We start from the raw sequence: 24,152 nt of genomic DNA, 5'->3' as shown, positions 1-24,152 counted from the left end.
TAGGTTAGGGAAGTTTTCTTCTATGATTTTGTTGAAGATATTTACTGGTCCTTTGAGCTGGGAGTCTTCACTCTCTTCTATACCTATTATCCTTAGGTTTGATCTTCTCATTGAGTCCTGGATTTCCTGTATGTCTTGGACCAATAGCTTTTTCTGCTTTACATTATCTTTGACAGTTGAGTCAATGATTTCTATGGAATCTTCTGCCCCTGAGATTCTCTCTTCCATCTCTTGTATTCTGTTGGTGAAGCTTGTATCTACAGCTCCTTGTCTCTTCTTTTGGTTTTCTATATCCAGGGTTGTTTCCATGTGTTCTTTCTTGATTGCTTCTATTTCCATTTTTAATTCCTTCAACTGTTTGATTGTGTTTTCCTGGAATTCTTTCAGGGATTTTTGTGTCTCCTCTCTATGGGTTTCTACTTGTTTATTTATGTTTTCCTGGAATTCTTTCAGGCATTTTTGCGATTCCTCTCTGTAAGCTTCTACTTGTTCTCTAAGGGAGTTCTTCACATCTTTCTTGAAGTCCTCCAGCATCATGATCAAATATGATTTTGAAACTAGGTCTTGCTTTTCTGGTGTGTTTGGATATTCCATGTTTATTTTGATGGGAGAATTGGGCTCCGATGATGCCATGTAGTCTTGGTTTCTGTTGCTTGGGTTCTTGCACTTGCCTCTTGCCATCAGATTATCTCTAGTGTTACTTTGTTCTGCTATTTCTGACAGTGGCTAGACTGTCCTATAAGCCTGTGTGTCAGGAGTGCTGTAGACCTGTTTTCCTGTTTTCTTTCAGCCAGTTATGGGGACAGAGTGTTCTGCTTTCGGGCGTGTAGTTTTTTCCTCTCTACATGTCTTCAGCTGTTCCTGTGGGCCTGTGTCTTGAGTTCACCAGGCAGGTCACTTGCAGCAGAAAAGTTGGTCTTACCTGTGGTCCCGAGGCTCAAGTTTGGTCACGGGGTGCTGCCCAGGAGCTCTCTGCGGCGGCAGCAACCAGGAAGATATGCACCGCCCTTTCCGGGAGCTTCCGTGCACTAGGGTTCCAGATGGCGTTTGGTGTTTTCCTCTGGCGTCCGAGATGTGTGTGCAGAGTGCAGTCTCTTCTGGTTTCCCAGGCGTGTCTGCCACTCTGTAGGTTTAGCTCTCCCTCCCACGGGATTTGGGTGCAGAGAACTGTTTATCCGGTCTGTTTCCTTCAGGTTCCAGCGGTGTCTCAGGCGCAGGGGTCCTGCCACTCCTGGGCCCTCCCCTACGGGAACCCAGAGGCCTTATACAGTTTCCTCTTGGGCCAAGGATGTGGGCAGGGGTGGGCAGTGTTGGTGGTCTCCTCCGCTCTGCAGCCTCAGGAGCGCCCACCTGACCAGGCGGTGAGGTCTCTCTCCCACGGGGTTTGGGAGCAGAGAGCTGCTGCGGGCCGGGATCCGCGGGTGTTGGACTTCCGGTAAACACAGGAAGTGCCCGGTCCTAGAGGAATTTTGCCTCTGTGTGTCCTGAGTTCACCAGGCAGGTTTCTTGCAGGGGAAAAGTTGGTCCTACCTGTGGTTCCAAGGCTCAAGTTTGCTCGTGGGGTACTGCCTAAGTCCTCTCCGCGGCGGCAGCAACCGGGAAGATCTGTGCTGCTCTTTCCGGGAGCCTCCGTGCACCAGGGTTCCAGATGGCGTTTGGTGTTTTCCTCTGGTGTCTGGATGTGCGCAGAGTGCAGTCTCTTCTGGTTTCCCAGGCGTGTCTGCCTCTCTGTAGGTTTAGCTCTCCCTCCCTCGGGATTTGGGTGCAGAGAACTGTTTATCCGGTCTGTTTCCTTCACGTTGTAAAGCATTTTCTTAATTAATGAACAATGTCGGAGGGTCCAACCTATTGTGGCTGGTGCCATCACTGGGCTGGTGGTCCTAGGGTCTATAAGAAAGCAGGCTAAAAGTGCTATGAGGAACAATGCCAGTAACCATCACTGCTCCATGGCCTCTGCATCAGCTCCTGCTTCCAGGTGCATGCCCTGTTTGAGTTTGTCCTGACTCCTTAGATGATGAACAGCAATATGGAAGTTAAAGCCAAAATAACCCCCTTTTCTCCCCAAGTTGACTTTTGATCATGGTATTCCTCCACACAGAAACCCAAAGACAGTGGACTATTGAGGTCAGATATCTTTATTTTTATTATTTTATATATTTTTTTATTTTTTGATGTTTGGCATCTTGTTAATGAATGAATAAACCCATTTCTTCAAAGAAAACAGTGGAAAGTGTTGGGTGACAGTAGAAAAATCCAGGCTTTCAAAAGTGAAAGCTGGAACCTTAGAAAAGTTTAATTTGCCACGGTGAACTTGACATTTCTAATGGGATAATTGGAAAGGTTAACAAGTGTGATTTGGGAATGAATGTTACATAATACAGTGAATCAATTCCTAGAAGAACTGCAGAGCTCAGCAGAGGAATCCAAACCATGCAGGAGAACACACAACGCTGGGTGGGCTAGAGACTGTGCAGCAACCATTAGGAAATGATATATCTGTCTTATTAAAGCAAATCTATTATTTCCTAAACACTTATTCCTGTGTCACTCCATCATCTTATAGAGAAATCATGTTAGGGAGGATGTAGCTTCTTGAAGGCCTGGTGAATTTGTCACTCAATCAGTATAAGCCTGTCACAACCACAGTGTAGCTCACTGCACATGCGACCATTATGTATCCTTGGGATAGAATGGTTTTGCTCATAGTGAGTAGGTATTGAAAGAGTTAACAAAATTTAAAAATTGCTTGTTTTATTTTATGAACTTATAATTACATCATTTCCTCCCTCCAAATCCTCTTATATAGCTCTTCTGCTTCCCCTTCACATCTATGGCTTCTTTTTTTCCCTAATTGCTGTCACATACATTATATGTATGTATGTATGTATATATATTCCAATATATAATCTGCTCAATTTGTATAATGTTACTCATATGCATGTTTTCAGGACTGATCATTGTTATTGAATAACCAACTGGTTGACTATTCCCTGGTGAAGACAACTTCTCCTTCCAGCTTTCCTTAGTTGCCTGTAGTTCTTTGTGTAGGGTTAAGCCCTCTTGGCTTTTTCCACATTCACTTTGTCATGTCTATTGTTGTTCTTGTTCAGATCATGTTTAGGCAGCCATGTTGGTGAGACTTTATAGGTGTGGCCTCAGACATTCCCAGGGAACATAATCTCTCAGCAAACTCTCTGGTCACCTGGCTTCTATAGTCTTTCTACTCCCTCTTCCACAAAGGTCCCTAGGTCTTAGGTACAAGAGTTGTTTGTAGTTGTATCCTTTGGGGCTGGCTCTGCAACTCTGCATTTTGATTGGTTGTGGTTTTCTATGTGGAATGACTTAAAAGAAATGACAAAAATAGTCACTGGCTTTAGATGCTGTAACAGAAATATTTGAGACTCTCAATAAAAATTTGGAGGAAAGATGATACAGATATTGGTTGTAAGTTGACATAGAAACCATAGAACCTGCAAATTGTCAAGATTTTGATCAGATGACTAAACAGTTCTCCATAAATGCATTAAAGTCCTTGACACTCAGATCTTACTTTAAAGGGTTGCTCTACTTCTCATTTTTACAAGTCTTTAACAGTAATTTACTTTCAGGCCAACCAAAGCCATGCATTTTCTGAGCTCTTTGTTAAGATTCTTTGTCATCTACTTTCCTCTCTATCATGTCCCTTTATTTATCTTCATTCTTTTCAAAAGTGTATTCCCCTTAGAATCAATGAGGTGACATTAATTTACCAGGCTCTGCAAAAGAAGTAGAAATTTCCTGCCAAGAAAAACCTCCATAAGAAAGGATAGCCTTTTTCTATCCCCACAAATTCAGCATTAGGAAAGGCTGGGGTCAATGAGGCATGCACCTGGAGGCTGAGTTTAAGGACGAACTTATTTCCAAGTCCTGCAGAAGCAACAGGTCTCTGAGTCTTCTATGAAACCATTGTGTGTTTCCTTACTTTGTGCTATTCTGCTTTGAATCTGACCCAGTAATGATTAATTAGAATAAGACAAGAGAAACACACCCTCTAAGAGGCAAACGAGGGGAGCATGGGGTGAAGAACTCTTGGAGAGGGGACCCAGAAGGGGGCAACATTTGGAATGTAAATAAATGAAACAAGAAAAATACAAACGGTTTTAGAGTCAAAGATGTTGGCACATACAGAATATCTTAGCACTGGGAAAGTTAATAGAAGAAGTGCGTGCTCCAAGCTAGCCAGAGTTTTATGAGAAATTTCTGGTCAACCTGACCTATGCAGTTTTTGTTTTAGAAAGAAAAACAAAAACAAAGAAATGGTCTTAAGATCTCCCATGTTCTTGGAAGTGATAAGAATATGTTGTCTGCAACACATAGGAATGGTTGCTCCTGTAGAAATAAGAAACTTGGGTGCATCTAACTTTTGTTAGCTCTCCATTTTTTGGGATACACCTTCCCTTACTTGGTTATGAAGCACCTTCTGAATACCTCTCTTTCTTTCATCCTCCACACTTAAGTCTATATTAAAATATCTTGAAACTATCTCTGATTGACTGGAATGTCTAGTCCTAGAAATTCTCTTCAGAGATGAAGCTTCAAATTCTCATTTGGCTTAAGTCAAAGTCTCTAAAAGTCTCAAGAATATCTCCCTTTACTGAGGGTAACAGTGCAGAGTTCTGCTCCTGTCTTCTGTGCAGCTGTGCTCCTGTCCTCTGGCTACTGCCAGTTCCACATACACTTCTTAGGAGACTCAAGATGTGGGCAAGATGTAATCCTCTGTTTGTGTTCCTGAAATGCAGCAATATTGCCTGAAGAGTGAATTTACCTGGCTACATCATGCTGCTTTTATGCAAAATAGGAGTGGAATATTTTATTACAAAGGATCTCTGCTCCTTCTGGGCATTGAGGCAGGGGCTTATCAACAATAGACTAAGTTATTTCTGTGTTTCTAGGCAGGAAGTTGCACTGCAATTAAAGCAGATTGTCCACATTTGTTCTACCCTCAAAGCTTAATTTGTAGTCTAATCTCAAAACAACTGGTTATCACTGAGCCCTTACCTCTATTCAGGATCACATGGCTTCTGTCACTTCAGCTGCCCTTTGCCAGCAGCTGCAAGCTGATGTCGATCCAGGAGATTATCATACTCTAACAACTGTTACTACAAACATCTGGCCCCTTCCTCCTGCTTGGGAGTGTGCCTGACACTTTAACACAAGCCGTTAGTTACCATGTTAAAGTTGGAGAAGGAACATCTGTTATTATCGAAACCTGGGAAGTCTAGCCAATATTCATATATCATGAATAAAAAGCTTTCAGAGAGGTCCCAATGTGTTTATTGATCCAAATGTTTAAAGCACCTTCTACACATTAAGGTATAGCTGCAAGGAAACATTATGTCTACTCTTGTGTACTTAGAAGGATGCAGAAGTACTGCTTACTATACCACTTTTGTACAGATAAATTAGCTTTAAAGGCAAAATGGTGAAAAACAGGACAGGAGTACTCCTTGATCCATAATAACAGATACCTTGTGGAAGCTTCCTAGTGTTAAAAGGGTTAACTGGAGTTTTCTGGAGCAAAACATCTCTCTAAAATTCCACAGCTGTAAGAATATCTCCTTGTTTCCCAACTGAGAGCCATCAGGGTTAGGAGACTTGTTATTGACTTATACTATTCATACTAAAGAACACTAGGGCATAGGGATTCCACAAGACAGCAGTGGCAATCTGCATGCTGCCCTTCGGTTTTGATATGCAACTTCTGCTCCACGCTGTAGGTGCACATCTCACTTTATTTTATCTGGCTACTGGACAGCTTTCTTTGGTTCTTCCCTGTCTCAGCATTCTGCCAAATGCTTGATGGAAATTTTCTCATAGCCTGGCATGTCTTCATCTTGTTACCTAGTACATTCTGTTTTCTGGGTGAATTGTGAAACCACCTAAGACGATTTAGACACCACAAAAAGCAAAAGGCAGGAGAATTATAGACAACATACATGATAAAATGACACTCAAGGTGGTATCCATCATATATATCAATTTATAGATATTAAAAAAAATAGTTATCATAATATTCCCAATAGCTGGGTGGAGCAGAGCTCAAGACCAGAATGACTACAGAGAAATAATTACTTTGATGTAGATTAGATTCCCTCTGAATTCATTCCGAGAAAGAAAAAAATCAACCTTTAAAAAAAATTTTTTTTGAGTTAGAACTTCCTGCATTATATTCTGGTCTGAAGCTTTATATGTACATGGAAAAATGTTGAACTATTGATCATCATGCCTCTACCTCCTAAATGCTGGGATTGTTGGTGTCCATCTCTGCATTCTGTAGCTTTATGTGATGTTTAGCGTTGAGTCAAAGGCTTTATATATGCCAAGCAAGGACTCCATAAACTGAGCTACAGGCAAACCCTGATATTTTTGACCTCTCTAGATGATCCTGGGTTGTCCAAACTTTGGAACACATTACTAGAGAAAATAGAAGAGACATAGGAAGTAACAGTCAGACATATAGACAGAGAGAGCCAGTCACTTAAACTTACTTTCATTGGTTTAATAAAAATTTTATTTTATTAAAAATAATCTATTTGGTAAATTCTGTATCACAACAATTATTATATTATTTTACTCTGTTCTGTCTAAGGAACAAACTCTTGGAGCTATGAAAGGAGAAACAGCTTTTACATAAAATCAGAACAAAAAGCCAAGTTGCAGAAGAATATAAAACAAGTTATAGTTCACTAGGCAGACCAGATAAAACTTTTCTAATAGCTTGGAAACTGCTATAAAGATATTTCTTTTTTTTCCTCTAAGTTAGCTGTAAGTCTAAGAAATTTGAGAAAATGATCACTTTTTGTGAGAAGGAATAGATGCGGCTAGTAGAGATCACCTAGAAGGCTAGCATGACAGAGCCCAGAACCTGGAAAATAAGTGGCTCATCTTGGGTCTGGCTATGCAATTATCCTAGCATTTTATGTCTTGTTGAGTCTGCTCATGAGAGTTTTTTGTTTGTTTACTTGTTTGTTTGGTACATTTAAAACTTATCTTTTGATTTTGTATACTGGTTCTTTAAGAGGCAATAAAATCTGAAAGGTATTGGGGGAAATAAAAGATAATTTCTCTTCCAGTAAGAACCATTGGCTATGTTTTTCCCATCCTGCCATTGCAGAAAAATGACCAGGATAGGATGTTCTGAACTTCTGTGTACCAGCTATCCCATTTAGGTTTAACCATTCTGTTCTCTAAATAGAACTTTTTAATATGTGTTGATAAATAAAAATGTGTCTATGTCTACTTAGTAGTGCCTGGGACCAAACTTATTAAGATGATGGTTATCTGGACTAGCATTTCTGCTTTAAAATTGTTATTATTGGTATCATTATTTGATAAATTTTATCAATATTGAAACTGAGCAGACTTTTCATGAATATGCTTTTCTGAGATCAAGCATCCTGAATCGAGGCTTAGTCTGGCTTGTTTCATTTTAGATAGTTTTCTAGAACCAGAAACCAGCCACATATGAACAAGATTACTAAATGCCTTAGCATTACATATAGGAGGCCCAGTGTATGGGGAACACATGGAGAATGATGGCCTTCGACTCAAACATGTATGACATTGTATAGTATGAACTATCCTGAAGTTTCAAAAGCCATATATGCATGTGCTTGTTGTATGTCATAAGCTCAACAAATGGTTTAAGTTTCCTTAGGGAAATAGTTAACATCAAGTGAGATCAAGACATAGAATTTAGCATTGTGAATACATTATGGCATATCAAGTCAGCAATAAATAGTAATCCAGTAGCAGAGGAGTTAGTATGTCTCTACTAATGTATTTTGTGTGAGTGCTTCTGCCTGGAACACTGTCACTATATTTACATTCCAGGAGCAGTCAGAGTCATGTTTTAGACCAAGGCAGGGAGAATAAGCGAAGCAAACCACTCTGAATCTGTTTGGTCTTAATGCTATAGATGACAGGGTTCATAAAAGGGGGAAAAAGGAAGTAGATGTAGCTCATTGTGATGTGGACCACATGAGGAACATGCTTTCCAAATCTGTGAATAAATGTCAGACCAACCACAGTGACATAGAAGACCAAGATGCAACAGATATGGGAGACACATGTGTTGAGGGCCTTGGCCCGCTCATCTGTAGAAGCAATGCCCATGACAGTCTTGAGAATTAAAATATAGGAAAAGAAGATGACCAGGAAGTCTAGCAGGACCATTGCAAACACAACCACAACTGGATAGAGACGATTGAATGAGATGTCAGCACAGGCTAGTTTGATGACATCTTGGTGTAGACAGAAAGCATGGGAGAGTACATGGGATCGACAATAGGGAAACCAATACAGGCGAATGATTATTGGCATGATTGACAGACCAGCCCTCATCACTACACCTATGCCAATCTTTATTACCCTAGTATCAGTAAGGATGGTTGTATACCTTAATGGGTTGCGAATGGCAATGAAACGATCATAGGCCATGGCAAGCAAGACCCCTGACTCCACAATAGACAGAGTGTGGATAAGGTAGGCCTGAGAGAAGCAGGCTCCATGGCCAATTTCCCTGTGATTTAACCACAGTACACCCAGCACTGTGGGCATGGTGGTCAATGTTACTCCAAGATCCGTAGCTGCCAACATACCTAAGAAATAGTACATGGGTTCATGGAGGTTATGGTCATCCTTAATGAGGAAAAGGAGGGTGCCATTGCCAAGCAGTATGGAGATATAAGCCATCAGTAATGGGAGGGAGATTAGATGATGGGCTTTCTCCAGACCTGGGAAGCCAGTGAGCAGGAATGGGGAAGAGGAAATGTTGAGCCACATTGTAGGCATTGCCGACAGAAATAGTCACATCTGACACGATGATCAAATACAGTTCTTTAGGATTTGCCCCTTGAGGATGCTATTTGCTGTGTGGATGATCAGTGGTTCTGTTTTCCAACAACAACGATAATTCAATATTCCTGGGAGCTTTCTAGGTTTGACAAAACAGGATATGTCAAGAACAACTCTACATTTCCAGAGCTCACATTATTGGAATGTACATTAGTCATAAGCTATCCGTGAGGGGTAGACTTAGATGAAATCTTTGTAAATCTTATTCTTCAAAGAAAATGAGGTATAGTTGAGTAGTGCTTTAATAGAATTGGTACTTACAGGGCTATTTTCATGGTACTCCTCATCATGAATATTGGTATTTAGAATAGACCCAAAGATTCCCCAGAATAAAGGAGACAGAATGTCAGAAAGCATCTAAGCATTGTTGAAGATCAGGCATGGATATCTGACTGCAAAATAATGTAAAGAAAATTGTAAATAAACAAAAGATAATAGTTAATTTTAGGGTTGGATATATTCAACATGCTTGTAAGTAATCTTCACAAGATAAAGGTCTAAAGATTTTTGGGAGGATGAAAAATGATATAACACTGATCTGCATGTGTATTTCCCAAAAACAAATGAACCTCCAAGTTATCAAATGGTATAGTATTCTAGCTTCCCATGAGCTCTTCTGAAAGTTCTAGAGTTTTCTAATATACTTATAAAAATGAACAATAAAACAAGTCTATGATAATCACTTGGAGGCACTATTTTGTAACATCAGACAAATTACTGTTACATGTCAGCTACTTGGAGAAGCAAATTAGAAATTCATTATTTAGACATGGTCACATGGACAATGTTTCAATAACTGGAGTCTGATGAAATTTAAATAAATTGAGAACTCTAAGGTATTATTGGAGGGAGGCATTCATCTTCTGGTATTAGCCAGAAAAATTTTGACCACCTTGTTCCATATCTCGTGTGGATTGTGCATCTCACATGCTGTCAAAACATATCTTAGTGCACTTTTAGCCATTAATCATGGACCCACCTTTGTCGTAAAAATGTATCTCCAAGATCATTGAGCTTCACTCTTTTGAATTTGATTGCTGTTCCACTGCTGCTATTTATCAATGGCAGTGAACTTGGGGAGCCACTAGAGATCTAGGATTGTCATTTATAAAAGTACTAATGATTGCTTTCTTCATCATGTTTTTAACACTAAATACAAGAACAGATTAGAACAAGAAAAGAGAATGCTTTATCATATTGAATTTTCTTATTACAAAAATTGTGGTAGGCACACATCTGTAGCATTTACCCTGAGATTTGCCAAGTGATTGTCTTATGAAGCATTTGGGGAAAATATGACAATTCAGGACATTTTGAATTTAAGGAAGAAAACAACAACAACAACAACAAAAGAAAGAAAGAAAGAAAGGAAGGAAGAAAGAGAGAAAGAAAGAAAGAAACAAAAAACCCATGCTAGACAAGACTTCATTTGAACAGCAAATAATGTTTCTTGCTGGACAAATAAAAGTTGAAGAGTGTTAGGTGGGATGTTCTGATATTGCTGAAGCTGACATTGATTCTGTAACATTTAGACTAGGAGAAGTTGGGGGACAGAGAGGCCTTTTCAACATGTGAGAAACACAGAATTAGCTAATTCCTTCCTGTCATGGAAAAGCTCAGGAGTATGTAGCTTATGGCGGGTTAAAGATGTAACACTGGTAAATAAAACTTTTATGTATTTGAATTCCATAATATTGTGATTTGATAAAAGTGTATCTAGTGATATGTACACCATAGTGGAACTAAGTATTACATCTATTATGTACACAGAATTTTTTTTTCTTGTAGTGGAGACATTTAAATTCTATTGCAAATTTCAATTCATTATAAAACAACCAGGGATATTATAATAGAACCTTTTCTATTATTCTTTTACACTGATGCTATACAAGTATTGATAGAAGAATAAACAAGAAAAAGAAAGGAAACCACAAAGACAAGATGGAAAGCAGAAGATCCTACAAAGACCTAAATGCAGCGAATAAATAATTCTAGTTTTCAGCTCTCTCAGCCAACTGCAGTACCACATACTCACTTCATTTTGTAGAATACTTAAACCAGTCCATGTCTTTCAGGTAATAGGTTTATATTATGAGTGGATGACACTGATCAAGCATCAGAGTCCCTCTTATCCATTGTGGATCACACAGGCTTAAGGCACAGGTGGGATCTTTAGCAGTTCAAACCAGCTTGTTGCCTTTCTTTCTCTTTTTACTCAAACACAGAGCACTTCTGCTCACTTTCTTGAGAGATCTCTCTGTGGTACATGTGCTCCTCTGTGAGATCTGGGCAGAGTGGAGGGAGGAGTTGTTGGTAAGTTTAAGAGTATTTCTTAACCTCTCAGCCACCCACCCCTTACAAGTCTGCTTCAGAGTGGGATTGTTTTGTTGATGAGAATTTTCAAACTCTTCTCTGTAAACTAGACATCTGCATAGATCTCTAGAGATCCATTTTTTTTCCAGGTTTGAACAGTGCATATCCACATCTACCTTTCTTTGGTCTCTTTACCTCCTTTTTGTCCTGATACTCTTTCCTCTGCCCAAAGCGCTTCAGTCCTTTTCAATAGGACATCTTTCTGAGCTTTTGTCTATTTCCTTTTTCTTAAAGCAGTTTAAACTGATATTGGCTTCCTAGGACACTCCAAATGTTCAGTAACTAGCATAATCTTCAAGACACAGCTTGAGTCCTTTTAAGAGTCATTGGTGAATTAGTTTTCGTACATTTCTAACACCGTCTGGTATCCTCAGCTTTAAGCATTTCCTTAAATCACTTAACCACACAGACTGGCATGCCATTTCTAGAAACCAATTCACTCTCTGTGTAGAGGTGTAGGAATGCTTTTAGGACTCAGGACTATTGCTGATAGATTTGGCAAGTACTAGTATTGTTTTTCTCTAACAAAGAACCTACCTTTCTGTGCTCTGATGCCTGCAATGAATCCCAGAGAGAAAATTTATTATGTAACCTCACTGACCTGAGATTTTGACCTTGTCCATTCTTTGGTGACATTGTCAGAAACCTCAGATATTCAGCTTTGAGAAGGATTTACTCATGATGTCTATGTGTTGTTGTTGTTTTTTAGAGACTGCATGAGATCCTGGCTGGTAGGGATATTTATTTTAGAAACCTCTCTTTAGGGACCATTTGCAATTTGGGCTGCTCACTGCCTCTCCTTCCCTGCCTGCCCTCCCTTCTCATCTGTCTCCTTCCTTCTGTATCTTCCTCCCTTGTGAGTATGCTGGATCTTGGGAATATGGTACTTTTATTAGCAGTTTCTAATATTTTTCTCAGTGCTTTAGCATTGACTTCCTTCCTAATGATAGGTCAGTGATTTATTTATATTATGATATAGAAACACAAACTGAACAATTAGCCATCTTCCCTCTGTAATGGAAAAATATGTAAATTAAAGGAGAAAAGGGAATCTTTTTGTGTGAAATAAGAGTTATCTTGGAATAATACCCTGTGCAGACATTTGTACTACTGTTAAGAAAGCAAACTTACACATTCACAGACGACCAAGTCACTGGACACATTGTTTTCCCATTACAGGTTGAGTTCTTTAAATGTATATGTGAATGAGAGAGTTTGAGCCAAGTTGTGTTTATTAAAGAAATATAAGTATTAAAATCTAAGAGTAATGAATCGATAAAAGGAAGAAATGTAACTGAGATATAGGTTGTCAAAGCCTTGGGTAATCTAACAAGACATCTTAGAGGTAGGTAGAAGTATTACCCAGTCAAACATATTTCAACACACTGGGTTAAAATAGTTAGGCCTTTAAAATTCTTCTCATTTAGTTAGCAGATATGATTTTCCGGTAGCAAGAACTCGTAATATTGAGCACAATGACCCGTATGGGGATTAATCTAAGATTAGAGTTAGAGGCTAGATGTTGACCACACACTTGGGGCTGGGAGGAAAGTCTTTGATTGCAAATAAAGCTAGCCAGCAAATTCTGGTATGGGCAGCAGCATCTTGTTTATCTGAGCATCCAGGGAATGTACCAAAATATCAACCCTTATAGGCTCTTGCAGTGGGATCATGAATTTAGGACCAGACAGAGATATATAGCAAATTTGCCCAATATACATATTGGCCAATTTGGAATTGGCTACATAGAGATATCCTGTCTCAAAATAACAACATTTAATTCTCCTTCCACCTCATTAAAATTCTTAGGCAACCAGAGATTTTGAGCATATAGAGATATTACTTCGAAGATCAAGGACAAGTTATCACATCTGGCTTCTCCACCAACAAGAAGCACAGCATTTAGTGGACTGATCTGGATTCTCAAAACAGCATATACCTTACTTGGATGTGTTACTGTGGACCATATATCCAGTGACTCAGAAAGCTGCTAGGTTTGAGTGGTGGGTGGAACATGAGAAGATGCTTCAACAGGTCTGGGCTGCTGTGCAAACTGCTCTTCCATTTGGACCATATGATTCAGCAAACTCTGTGGTATTGAGGTGTCTGTGACAGATAGGGATGTTCTTTAGCACCTTTGACAGATACCTATAAGTGAATCATAGAAAAGATCTTTGGGATTTTGAATCAAGCCTTTACCATAAACTAGAAACAACTACTCTCCTTTGAGAGCTATTGGCCTGGGTCTTAGTGGAAACTGAACATTTGATAATGGGCCACCAAGTTATCATTCCATCTGAGTTACTCATTGTGAGCTGTGTGTTATCTGACCCACCAATTCATAAAGTAGGATGAGCACAACAGAAACCATTATCAAATGGAAGTGGGATATGCATGATCTGGCCAAGCAGGTCATAAATACACAAGCATGTTGCATAAAGAAGTTGCCTAAATTCGTAAGGTTTCTATTCCCATTACAATGCCATCTGCTGCCAATCATATACCTATAGCCTCATGGGGTGCCGTATAACCAGTTGACTGGTGAAAGGAAACCTAGAGCTCAATTTACTGATGGTTCTGCATGTCTTCAGGTGCCACCCAGAAGTGAACGGCTGCAAAATCACAAGACCTTCCTGAGAAAACCCTGAAAGATCCTGGTGAAGGACAACTTTCACAGTGGGCAGAACTATAGGCACTATACATGGTTACCCATTTTGTTTAGAAGAAGAAATGGCCAGACATGCAGTTGTTCACCAATTCATGAGCTGTAGTTAATGGACTGGCTGAATGGCCAGGTACTTGGAAATAGCATGATTGGGAAATTGTGAGAAAAGACATCTGGGGAAGATGTGGATAAATCTATCCAAAGGATAGAGCCAAGGATGTGAAGATGCTTGTGTTCCATATAAATGCTCATTAAAATGTAACTGTAGCTGAGGAGGATTTCAATAACCAAGTAGAATGACCTATTCCGTTCCCAGACATCTCTGTCATTGCCTAATTGGACCATGAACAAAATGGCCATGATGGTAGAAATGGGGTTTATCCTTAGGCTTGACAACATGGATTTCTACACAAGGTTTATCTGGATATATCTACTACCAAGTGCCAGATCTGCAAACACAGCAAAGAACAATTTCAAGTCTCACATATGGCACTATTCCTTGGGGTGCGAGTTGGCAACCTGGTGGCAGATTGACTATATTCGATCACTTCTTCCATAAGAAGAACAATTCTTTGTTCTTATTGGTAGAGATACTTATTTTGGTTATTGATTCGTCTTCCCTGCACATGTAATGCTTCTGTCTAAATCACCGTCTATGGGATTTCAGAATGTTTTATATACTGCGATGATATTCTACACAATATTGCCTCTGACCAAGGAAGCAATCACTTCATAACCAGAGAAGTGTGACAGTGGCCTCATATTAATGGAATCAACTGTCCTCACCACGTTCCCCACCTGAAGTAGATGGCCTGATAGAAAGATCAAATGGCCTCTTGAAGACACATTTACAGCTCCAATTAGGTGACAGTAGCCTGAAGGACTGAGGCAGAGTTCTCCAGAAGGCATGATATATTTTTGAATCAGCATTCAGCATATGGTCTGGTTTCTTCCATAATCAGGATCTATGATACAGGAATCAAGGTGTGGAAAAGGAAATAGTTCCTCTCACTACTAACTGAAGTAAAGAACTAAGACAATATTTGCTTCCTGTCCCAGTAAACTTAAGTTCTGCAGACCTAGTAGTTTTGGTTCTAAAGTAGGGAGCATCCTATGAGGGTACACAGAAAACATTCTATTGAATTGGAAACTGACTTCTTCATGAGCATGAGTTTCTGATGCTCTCAAGTCAAAGAAAGGAATGACTATATTATGAGGGATGATTGATCAGTATTACCAAGGAGAAATAGAACTGGTTGTCCACATGATGCAAAAAAGGATTTTTTGGGGGGTCTGGAGAACAAGATATTCTTTAGGGCATCTGTTGGTGCTACCATGTTCTGTTATGAAAGTGAATAGAAAACTACAACAACCTAATATAGGAAAGATGACAAAGGGCATAGACTGTCACCAGTGAAGGTATGGGTCACTCCTACAGGAAGGAAGCCAAGACATGTTGAAGTACTTGCTGAGGGTAAAGGTAATACAGGTAGTAGATGAAGGGTGTTATAAATTACAACTAAGGTCATGTGACTAGTTGCAGAAATAAGAATTATAATTGACTTGAGTATTTTTTTTTTTTTATTAACTTGAGTATTTCTTATATACATTTCGAGTGTTATTCCCTTTCCCGGTTTCCGGGCAAACATCCCCCTCCCCCCTCCCCTTCCTTATGGGTGTTCCCCTCCCAACCCTCCCCCCATTGCCGCCCTCCCCCCATAGACTAGTTCACTGGGGGTTCAGTCTTAGCAGGACCCAGGGCTTCCCCTTCCACTGGTGCTCTTACTAGGATATTCATTGCTACCTATGGGGTCAGAGTCCAGGGTCAGTCCATGTATAGTCTTTAGGTAGTGGCTTAGTCCCTGGAAGCTCTGGTTGCTTGGCATTGTTGTACTTTTGGGGTCTCGAGCCCCTTCAAGCTCTTCCAGTTCTTTCTCTGATTCCTTCAATAGGGGACCTATTCTCAGTTCAGTGGTTTGCTGCTGGCATTCGCCTCTATATTTGCTGTATTCTGGCTGTGTCTCTCAGGAGCGATCTACATCCGGCTCCTGTCGGTCTGCACTTCTTTGCTTCATCCATCTTGTCTAATTGGGTGGCTGTATATGTATGGGCCACATGTGGGGCAGGCTCTGAATGGGTGTTCCTTCAGTCTCTGTTTTAATCTTTGCCTCTCCCTTACCTGCCAAGGGTATTCTTTTTCCTCATTTAAAGAAGGAGTGAAGCATTCACATTTTGATCATCCGTCTTGAGTTTCGTTTGTTCTAGGGATCTAGGGTAATTCAAGCATTTGGGCTAATAGCCACTTATCAGTGAGTGCATACCATGAATGTCTTTCTGTGATTGGGTTAGCTCACTCAGGATGATATTTTCCAGTTCCAACCATTTGCCTACGAATTTCATAAACTCGTTGTTTTTGATAGCTGAGTAATATTCCATTGTGTAGATGTACCACATTTTCTGTATCCATTCCTCTGTTGAAGGGCATCTGGGTTCTTTCCATTTTCTGGCTATTATAAATAAGGCTGCGATGAACATAGTGGAGCACGTGTCTCTTTTATATGTTGAGGCATCTTTTGGGTATATGCCCAAGAGAGGTATAGCTGGATCCTCAGGCAGTTCAATGTCCAATTTTCTGAGGAACCTCCAGACTGATTTCCAGAATGGTTTTACCAGTCTGCAATCCCACCAACAATGGAGGAGTGTTCCTCTTTCTCCACATCCTCACCAGCATCTGCTGTCACCTGAGTTTTTGATCTTAGCCAATCGCACTGGTGTGAGGTGAAATCTCAGGGTTGTTTTGATTTGCATTTCCCTTATGACTAAAGATGTTGAACATTTTTTTAGGTGTTTCTCAGCCATTCGGCATTCCTCAGCTGTGAATTCTTTGTTTAGCTCTGAACCCCATTTTTTAATAGGGTTATTTGTTTCCCTGCGGTCTAACTTCTTGAGTTCTTTGTATATTTTGGAAATAAGGCCTCTATCTGTTGTAGGATTGGTAAAGATCTTTTCCCAATCTGTTGGTTGCCGTTTTGTCCTAACCACAGTGTCCTTTGCCTTACAGAAGCTTTGCAGTTTTATGAGATCCCATTTGTCGATTCTTGATCTTAGAGCATAAGCCATTGGTGTTTTGTTCAGGAAATTTTTTCCAGTGCCCATGTGTTCCAGATGCTTCCCTAGTTTTTCTTCTATTAGTTTGAGTGTGTCTGGTTTGATGTGGAGGTCCTTGATCCACTTGGACTTAAGCTTTGTACAGGGTGATAAGGATGGATCGATCTGCATTCTTCTACATGTTGCCCTCCAGTTAAACCAGCACCATTTGCTGAAAATGCTATCTTTTTTCCATTGGATGGTTTTGGCTCCTTTGTCAAAAATCAAGTGACCATAGGTGTGTGGGTTCATTTCTGGGTCTTCAATTCTATTCCATTGGTCTATCTGTCTGTCTCTGTACCAATACCATGCAGTTTTTATCACTATTGCTCTGTAATACTGCTTGAGTTCAGGGATAGTGATTCCCCCTGAAGTCCTTTTATTGTTGAGGATAGCTTTAGCTATCCTGGGTTTTTTGTTATTCCAGATGAATTTGCAAATTGTTCTGTCTAACTCTTTGAAGAATTGGATTGGTATTTTGATGGGGATTGCATTGAATCTGTAGATTGCTTTTGGTAAAATGGCCATTTTTACCATATTAATCCTGCCAATCCATGAGCATGGGAGATCTTTCCATCTTCTGAGGTCTTCTTCAATTTCTTTCCTCAGTGTCTTGAAGTTCTTATTGTACAGATCTTTTACTTGCTTGGTTAAAGTCACACCGAGGTACTTTATATTATTTGGGTCTACTATGAAGGGTGTCGTTTCCCTAATTTCTTTCTCGGCTTGTTTCTCTTTTGTATAGAGGAAGGCAACTGATTTATTTGAGTTAATTTTATACCCAGCCACTTTGCTGAAGTTGTTTATCAGCTTTAGTAGTTCTCTGGTGGAACTTTTGGGATCACTTAAATATACTATCATGTCATCTGCAAATAGTGATATTTTGACCTCTTCTTTTCCGATCTGTATCCCTTTGATCTCCTTTTGTTGTCTGATTGCTCTGGCTAGAACTTCAAGAACTATATTGAATAAGTAGGGAGAGAGTGGGCAGCCTTGTCTAGTCCCTGATTTTAGTGGGATTGCTTCAAGTTTCTCTCCATTTAGTTTAATGTTAGCAACTGGTTTGCTGTATATGGCTTTTACTATGTTTAGGTATGGGCCTTGAATTCCTATTCTTTCCAGGACTTTTATCATGAAGGGGTGTTGAATTTTGTCAAATGCTTTCTCAGCATCTAATGAAATGATCATGTGGTTCTGTTCTTTCAGTTTGTTTATATAATGGATCACGTTGATGGTTTTCCGTATATTAAACCATCCCTGCATGCCTGGGATGAAGCCTACTTGATCATGATGGATGATTGTTTTGATGTGCTCTTGAATTCGGTTTGCCAGAATTTTATTGAGTATTTTTGCGTCGATATTCATAAGGGAAATTGGTCTGAAGTTCTCTTTCTTTGTTGTGTCTTTGTGTGGTTTAGGTATAAGAGTAATTGTGGCTTCGTAGAAGGAATTCGGTAGGGCTCCATCTGTTTCAATTTTGTGGAATAGTTTGGATAATATTGGTATGAGGTCTTCTATGAAGGTTTGATAGAATTCTGCACTAAACCCGTCTGGACCTGGGCTCTTTTTGGTTGGGAGACCTTTAATGACTGCTTCTATTTCCTTAGGAGTTATGGGGTTGTTTAACTGGTTTATCTGTTCCTGATTTAACTTCGATACCTGGTATCTGTCTAGGAAATTGTCCATTTCCTGAAGATTTTCAAATTTTGTTGAATATAGGTTTTTATAGTAAGATCTGATGATTTTTTGAATTTCCTCCGAATCTGTAGTTATGTCTCCCTTTTCATTTCTGATCTTGTTAATTTGGACACACTCTCTGTGTCCTCTCGTTAGTCTGGCTAAGGGTTTATCTATCTTGTTGATTTTCTCAAAGAACCAACTTTTGGTTCTGTTGATTCTTTCTATGGTCCTTTTTGTTTCTACTTGGTTGATTTCAGCTCTGAGTTTGATTATTTCCTGCCTTCTACTCCTCCTGGGTGTATTTGCTTCTTTTTGTTCTAGAGCTTTTAGGTGTGCTGTCAAGCTGCTGACATATGCTCTTTCCTGTTTCTTTCTGCAGGCACTCAGCGCTATGAGTTTTCCTCTTAGCACAGCTTTCATTGTGTCCCATAAGTTTGAGTATGTTGTATCTTCATTTTCATTAAATTCTAAAAAGTTTTTAATTTCTTTCTTTATTTCTTCCTTGACCAGGTTATCATTGAGTAGAGCATTGTTCAATTTCCACGTATATGTGGGCATTCTTCCCTTATTGTTATTGAAGACCAGTTTTAGGCCGTGGTGGTCCGATAGCACGCATGGGATTATTTCTATCTTTCTGTACCTGTTGAGGCCCTTTTTTTGACCAATTATATGGTCAATTTTGGAGAAAGTACCATGAGGAGCTGAGAAGAAGGTATATCCTTTTGCTTTAGGATAGAATGTTCTATAAATATCCGTTAAGTCCATTTGGTTCATGACTTCTCTTAGTCTGTCTACATCACTGTTTAATTTCTGTTTCCATGATCTGTCCATTGATGAGAGTGGGGTGTTGAAATCTCCCACTATTATTGTGTGAGGTGCAATGTGTGTTTTGAGCTTTAGTAAGGTTTCTTTTACATATGTAGGTGCCCTTGTATTTGGGGCATAGATATTTAGGATTGAGAGTTCATCTTGGTTGATTTTTCCTTTGATGAATATGAAGTGTCCTTCCTTACCTTTTTTGATGACTTTTAGTTGGAAATTGATTTTATTTGATATTAGAATGGCTACTCCAGCTTGCTTCTTCTGACCATTTGCTTGGAAAGTTGTTTTCCAGCCTTTCACTCTGAGATAGTGTCTGTCTTTGTCTCTGAGGTGTGTTTCCTGTAGGCAGCAGAATGCAGGGTCCTCGTTGCGTATCCAGTTTGTTAATCTATGTCTTTTGATTGGGGAGTTGAGGCCATTGATATTGAGAGATATTAAGGAATAGTGATTATTGCTTCCCGTTATATTCATATTTGATGTGAGGTTATGTTTGTGTGCTTTCATTCTCTTTGTTTTGTTGCCAAGACGATTAGTTTCTTGCTTCTTCTAGGGTATAGCTTGCCTCCTTATGTTGGGCTTTACCATTTATTATCCTTTGTAGTGCTGGATTTGTAGAAAGATATTGTGTAAATTTGGTTTTGTCATGGAATATCTTGGTTTCTCCATCAATGTTAATTGAGAGTTTTGCTGGATACAGTAATCTGGGCTGGCATTTGTGTTCTCTTAGGGTCTGTATAACATCAGTCCAGGATCTTCTGGCCTTCATATTTTCTGGCGAGAAGTCTGGTGTGATTCTGATAGGTCTCCCTTTATATGTTACTTGACCTTTTTCCCTTACTGCTTTTAATATTCTTTCTTTATTTTGTGCGTTTGGTGTTTTGACAATTATGTGACGGGAGGTGTTTCTTTTCTGGTCCAATCTATTTGGAGTTCTGTAGGCTTCCTGTATGTCTATGGGTATCTCTTTTTTTAGGTTAGGGAAGTTTTCTTCTATGATTTTGTTGAAGATATTTACTGGTCCTTTGAGCTGGGAGTCTTCACTCTCTTCTATACCTATTATCCTTAGGTTTGATCTTCTCATTGAGTCCTGGATTTCCTGTATGTTTTGGACCAGTAGCTTTTTCCGCTTTACATTATCTTTGACAGTTGAGTCAATGATTTCTATGGAATCTTCTGCTCCTGAGATTCTCTCTTCCATCTCTTGTATTCTGTTGGTGAAGCTTGTATCTACAGCTCCTTGTCTCTTCTTTTGGTTTTCTATATCCAGGGTTGTTTCCATGTGTTCTTTCTTGATTGCTTCTATTTCCATTTTTAATTCCTTCAACTGTTTGATTGTGTTTTCCTGGAATTCTTTCAGGGATTTTTGCGATTCCTCTCTGTAGGCTTTTACTTGTTTATTAATGTTTTCCTGTGCTTCCCTAAGTGTGTTCAGGTCTTTCCTGAAGTCCTCCAGCATCATGATCAAATATGATTTTGAAACTAGATCTTGCTTTTCTGGTGTGTTTGGATATTCCATGTTTGTTTTGGTGGGAGAATTGGGCTCCGATGATGGCATGTAGTCTTGGTTTCTGTTGCTTGGGTTCCTGCGCTTGCCTCTCGCCATCAGATTATCTCTAGTGTTACTTTGTTCTGCTATTTCTGACAGTGGCTAGACTGTCCTATAAGCCTGTGTGTCAGGAGTGCTGTATACCTGTTTTCCTCTCTTTCAGTCAGTTATGGGGACAGAGTGTTCTGCTTTCGGGCGTGTAGTTTTTCCTCTCTACAGGTCTTCAGCTGTTCCTGTGGGCCTGTGTCTTGAGTTCACCAGGCAGCTTTCTTGCAGCAGAAAATTTGGTCTTACCTGTGGTCCCGAGGCTCAGGTTTGCTTGTGCGGTGCTGTCCAGGGGCTCTCTGCAGCGGCAGCAACCAGGAATACCTGTGCCGCCCCTTCCGGGAGCTTCAGTGCACCAGGGTTCCAGATGGTCTTTGGCTTTTTCCTCTGGCGTCCGAGATGTGTGTGCAGGGAGCAGTCTCTTCTGGTTTCCCAGGCCTGTCTGCCTCTCTGAAGGTTTAGCTCTCCCTCCCACGGGATTTGGGTGCAGAGAACTGTTTATCCGGTCTGTTTCCTTCAGGGTCCGGCGGTGTCTGTGGCAGGGGTCCTGCTGCTCCTGGGCCCTCCCCCACGGGAGCCCAGAGGCCTTATACAGTTTCCTCTTGGGCCAGGGATGTGGGCAGGGGTGAGCAGTGTTGGTGGTCTCTTCCGCTCTGCAGCCTCAGGAGTGCCCACCTGACCAGGCGGTTGGGTCTCTCTCTCACCGGGTCTGGGAGCAGAGAGCTGCTGCGGGCCGGGATCCGCGGGTCGACTTGAGTATTTCTGTCAAGAATAAGTTTGTACAAATATTTGTGTTTTATTTCCTAGATTTAATTATCATGTAATATATCAATAATTAAGAGGATATCAATAATTATCATATTTAACTATGAGATTGTAATGTAATGTCCCTCAAGGGACATTGTCACCTACTCTAAAATTTATAATACAAATATATCATTTGCAGCTACACAGAGATAACTATATCATGTTAGGTGTAATTATGACACAATTATTTTTATTTGAAAACTAAGGATGACTTAAGGCAATATAAGCATGTGCCAAGTTAATAAAGGATAGACTCATTGATGGCAATTCTTTGTTGTCAACTTGGCTACATTTGAAATTCACTAAAACCCAAACATCTGGTTATACTTGTGAGGAAATTTTAAAATTAAATTATTTGATGTGGGATGACGCTCTTTTTTCATTTTATTTTTTTACTTATTCACTTTATATCTCACTCACTGATCCCCTTCGAGTCAGTCCTTCCTACAATCCTTTGTTCATCTCCTCCTCCTCTTCTTCTCTGACTGGGTAGGACTCCCTGGCACTTCAAGTTTCTGTGAGGTGAGCTACTTCCTCTTCTGCTAAAGTCAGACAAGGAAGCCCAGCTAGGCAATATTGTACAGGCAATATCTTTTAGGATAGCCTCCTTTTTAGTTTTTTAGGATTCACATGAAGACCAAGCTATACATCTGCTACATATGTGTGGGGAGGCCTAGGTCTAGCCCATGTATGTTCTTTGGTTGGTGGTTCAAACTCTGAGAGCCCCAAGGGTCCAAATTGTTGACTCTGTTGGTCTTTCTGTGGAGTTCCTGTCCACTCTGGGTCCATGATCCTTCCTATTCTTTCATAACAGACCCAAGCTCCATCCATTGTTTGGCTGTGGGTCTCTGTAACTGTCTCAGTCAGCTTCTGGGTGGAGCCTCTCAGAGGATAACATGCTTCTGTCTGCAAGCATAACAGGGTCTCATTAATAGTGTCAGGGATTGGTGCTTGCCCATGGGATGGGTTTCAAGTTGGACAGATTATTGGTTGGCCTTCCCCTCAATCTCTGCTCAATCCTGCATTCCTGCATTACTTGTAGACATGGTGAATTTTGGGTTGAAAATTTTGTGGGTAGGTCCACTGGGGTTCTTGTTTGACTCTAGGAGTTGGCTTTATACTCACATCCACAGGCTTGTGAGGAGTAGATAAGGTCATCCCCATTGGTTCTTGGGCATCTCCCTTATCCGAGGTCTCTGTCTAATCCTGAAGAAGCCCTCAACCTCCTCACCCCATCAGTTGCTGATTTCCATTCATTTTCGTGGCCATCTAGTCATTTCTTCTGCCCTTTCATGCATCTGATGCTGAACTCCCCATTCCCCTCCTCCTCTGTCTCCCCTCCTCCTCAGTTTCCTTCCTCCATTTGTCTCTTATGACTATTTTATTCCTTCTAAGAGAGATCAAAGCTTCCTTGCTGGGGCCTTTCTTCTTGTTTAGCTTCTTTGGGTCTGTGGAGTACAGCATGTTACCTGTATTTTATGACTAATATCCACATATAAGTGAGTATATACATGTGTGAGGGTTTGCATATGCTTGACCCAGGGAGTGGCACTATTAGAAGGTGTGGCCTTGTTAGATGAAGTGTGTCACTGTTGGGGTTGGCTTGGAGACCCTCCTCTTAGCTGCCGGAGGATGCTTAGTCTGTTGATTGACCTTGAGTTTAGAGATTTGTATGCCTGTCTCTTGGGATTAAAGGTGTGTACCACCACACCTGGATTTAAGTTTTTCTTCACCTGGAACTTGCTTTGTTCTAGACTGGTGAACTCAAGAGATCTGCTCGTCTTTGCCTCCTGGGATTAAAAGTTTGTACTAAGTTGCCTGGATCCCACTTAGCTGGGTGGGATCTTGTCCCAAGGTCATTACTCCCTTAATTCCATGTAATATCCTTGAACACAGGATTCAGCTCCATTCCACTTCCTGGTATCCCTGAAATTCTTTTTCCTCTTTCAACTTCCCTTTTTTACTTAAAATACTCTATAAGAATGAATTTTAGTAACCAGACAACAGAATTTACACCAGGCTGTTTTGAAATTTCTTTTTTCAAAGCAATTAATCTAAATCTCTTCACCTTATCCTCAGGCAGACTCTTCAGACAAGGGCAAAAGCAGTCAGATTCTTTACCAAAATATCACAAAAGCAGTTTTTACAGCAGATACCGAAATTATTCTCCTC

General features: G+C 40.2%; 2 protein-coding genes across 4 annotated transcripts in view; one reads left to right on the top strand and one right to left on the bottom strand.

Annotated features, from left to right (window-relative positions):
- Hbe1 (hemoglobin subunit epsilon 1) overlaps window positions 1-24,152 on the top strand; it is a 177,272-nt gene that overhangs the window by 103,722 nt on the left and 49,398 nt on the right. The gene's annotated exons all lie outside the window — the stretch shown is intronic.
- Or51b6 (olfactory receptor family 51 subfamily B member 6) lies at window positions 7,885-8,832 on the bottom strand. Its single transcript, NM_001001273.1, has one exon. The coding sequence runs from the start codon at window positions 8,830-8,832 to the stop codon at window positions 7,885-7,887; it is 948 nt and encodes a 315-aa protein (NP_001001273.1).

The sequence above is a fragment of the Rattus norvegicus genome, chromosome 1 (assembly GCF_036323735.1).
Source record: "Rattus norvegicus strain BN/NHsdMcwi chromosome 1, GRCr8, whole genome shotgun sequence".
Classification (NCBI taxonomy): domain Eukaryota; kingdom Metazoa; phylum Chordata; class Mammalia; order Rodentia; family Muridae; genus Rattus; species Rattus norvegicus.
Note: the sequence above shows the minus strand (reverse complement) of the source record. Positions and strands in the feature narration are given on the sequence as shown.

Coding starts and splice junctions, on each gene's coding strand:
- Or51b6 (NM_001001273.1), bottom strand. CDS start 8,832: ATGCCTACAATGTGGCTCAACATTTCCTCTTCCCCATTCCTGCTCACT.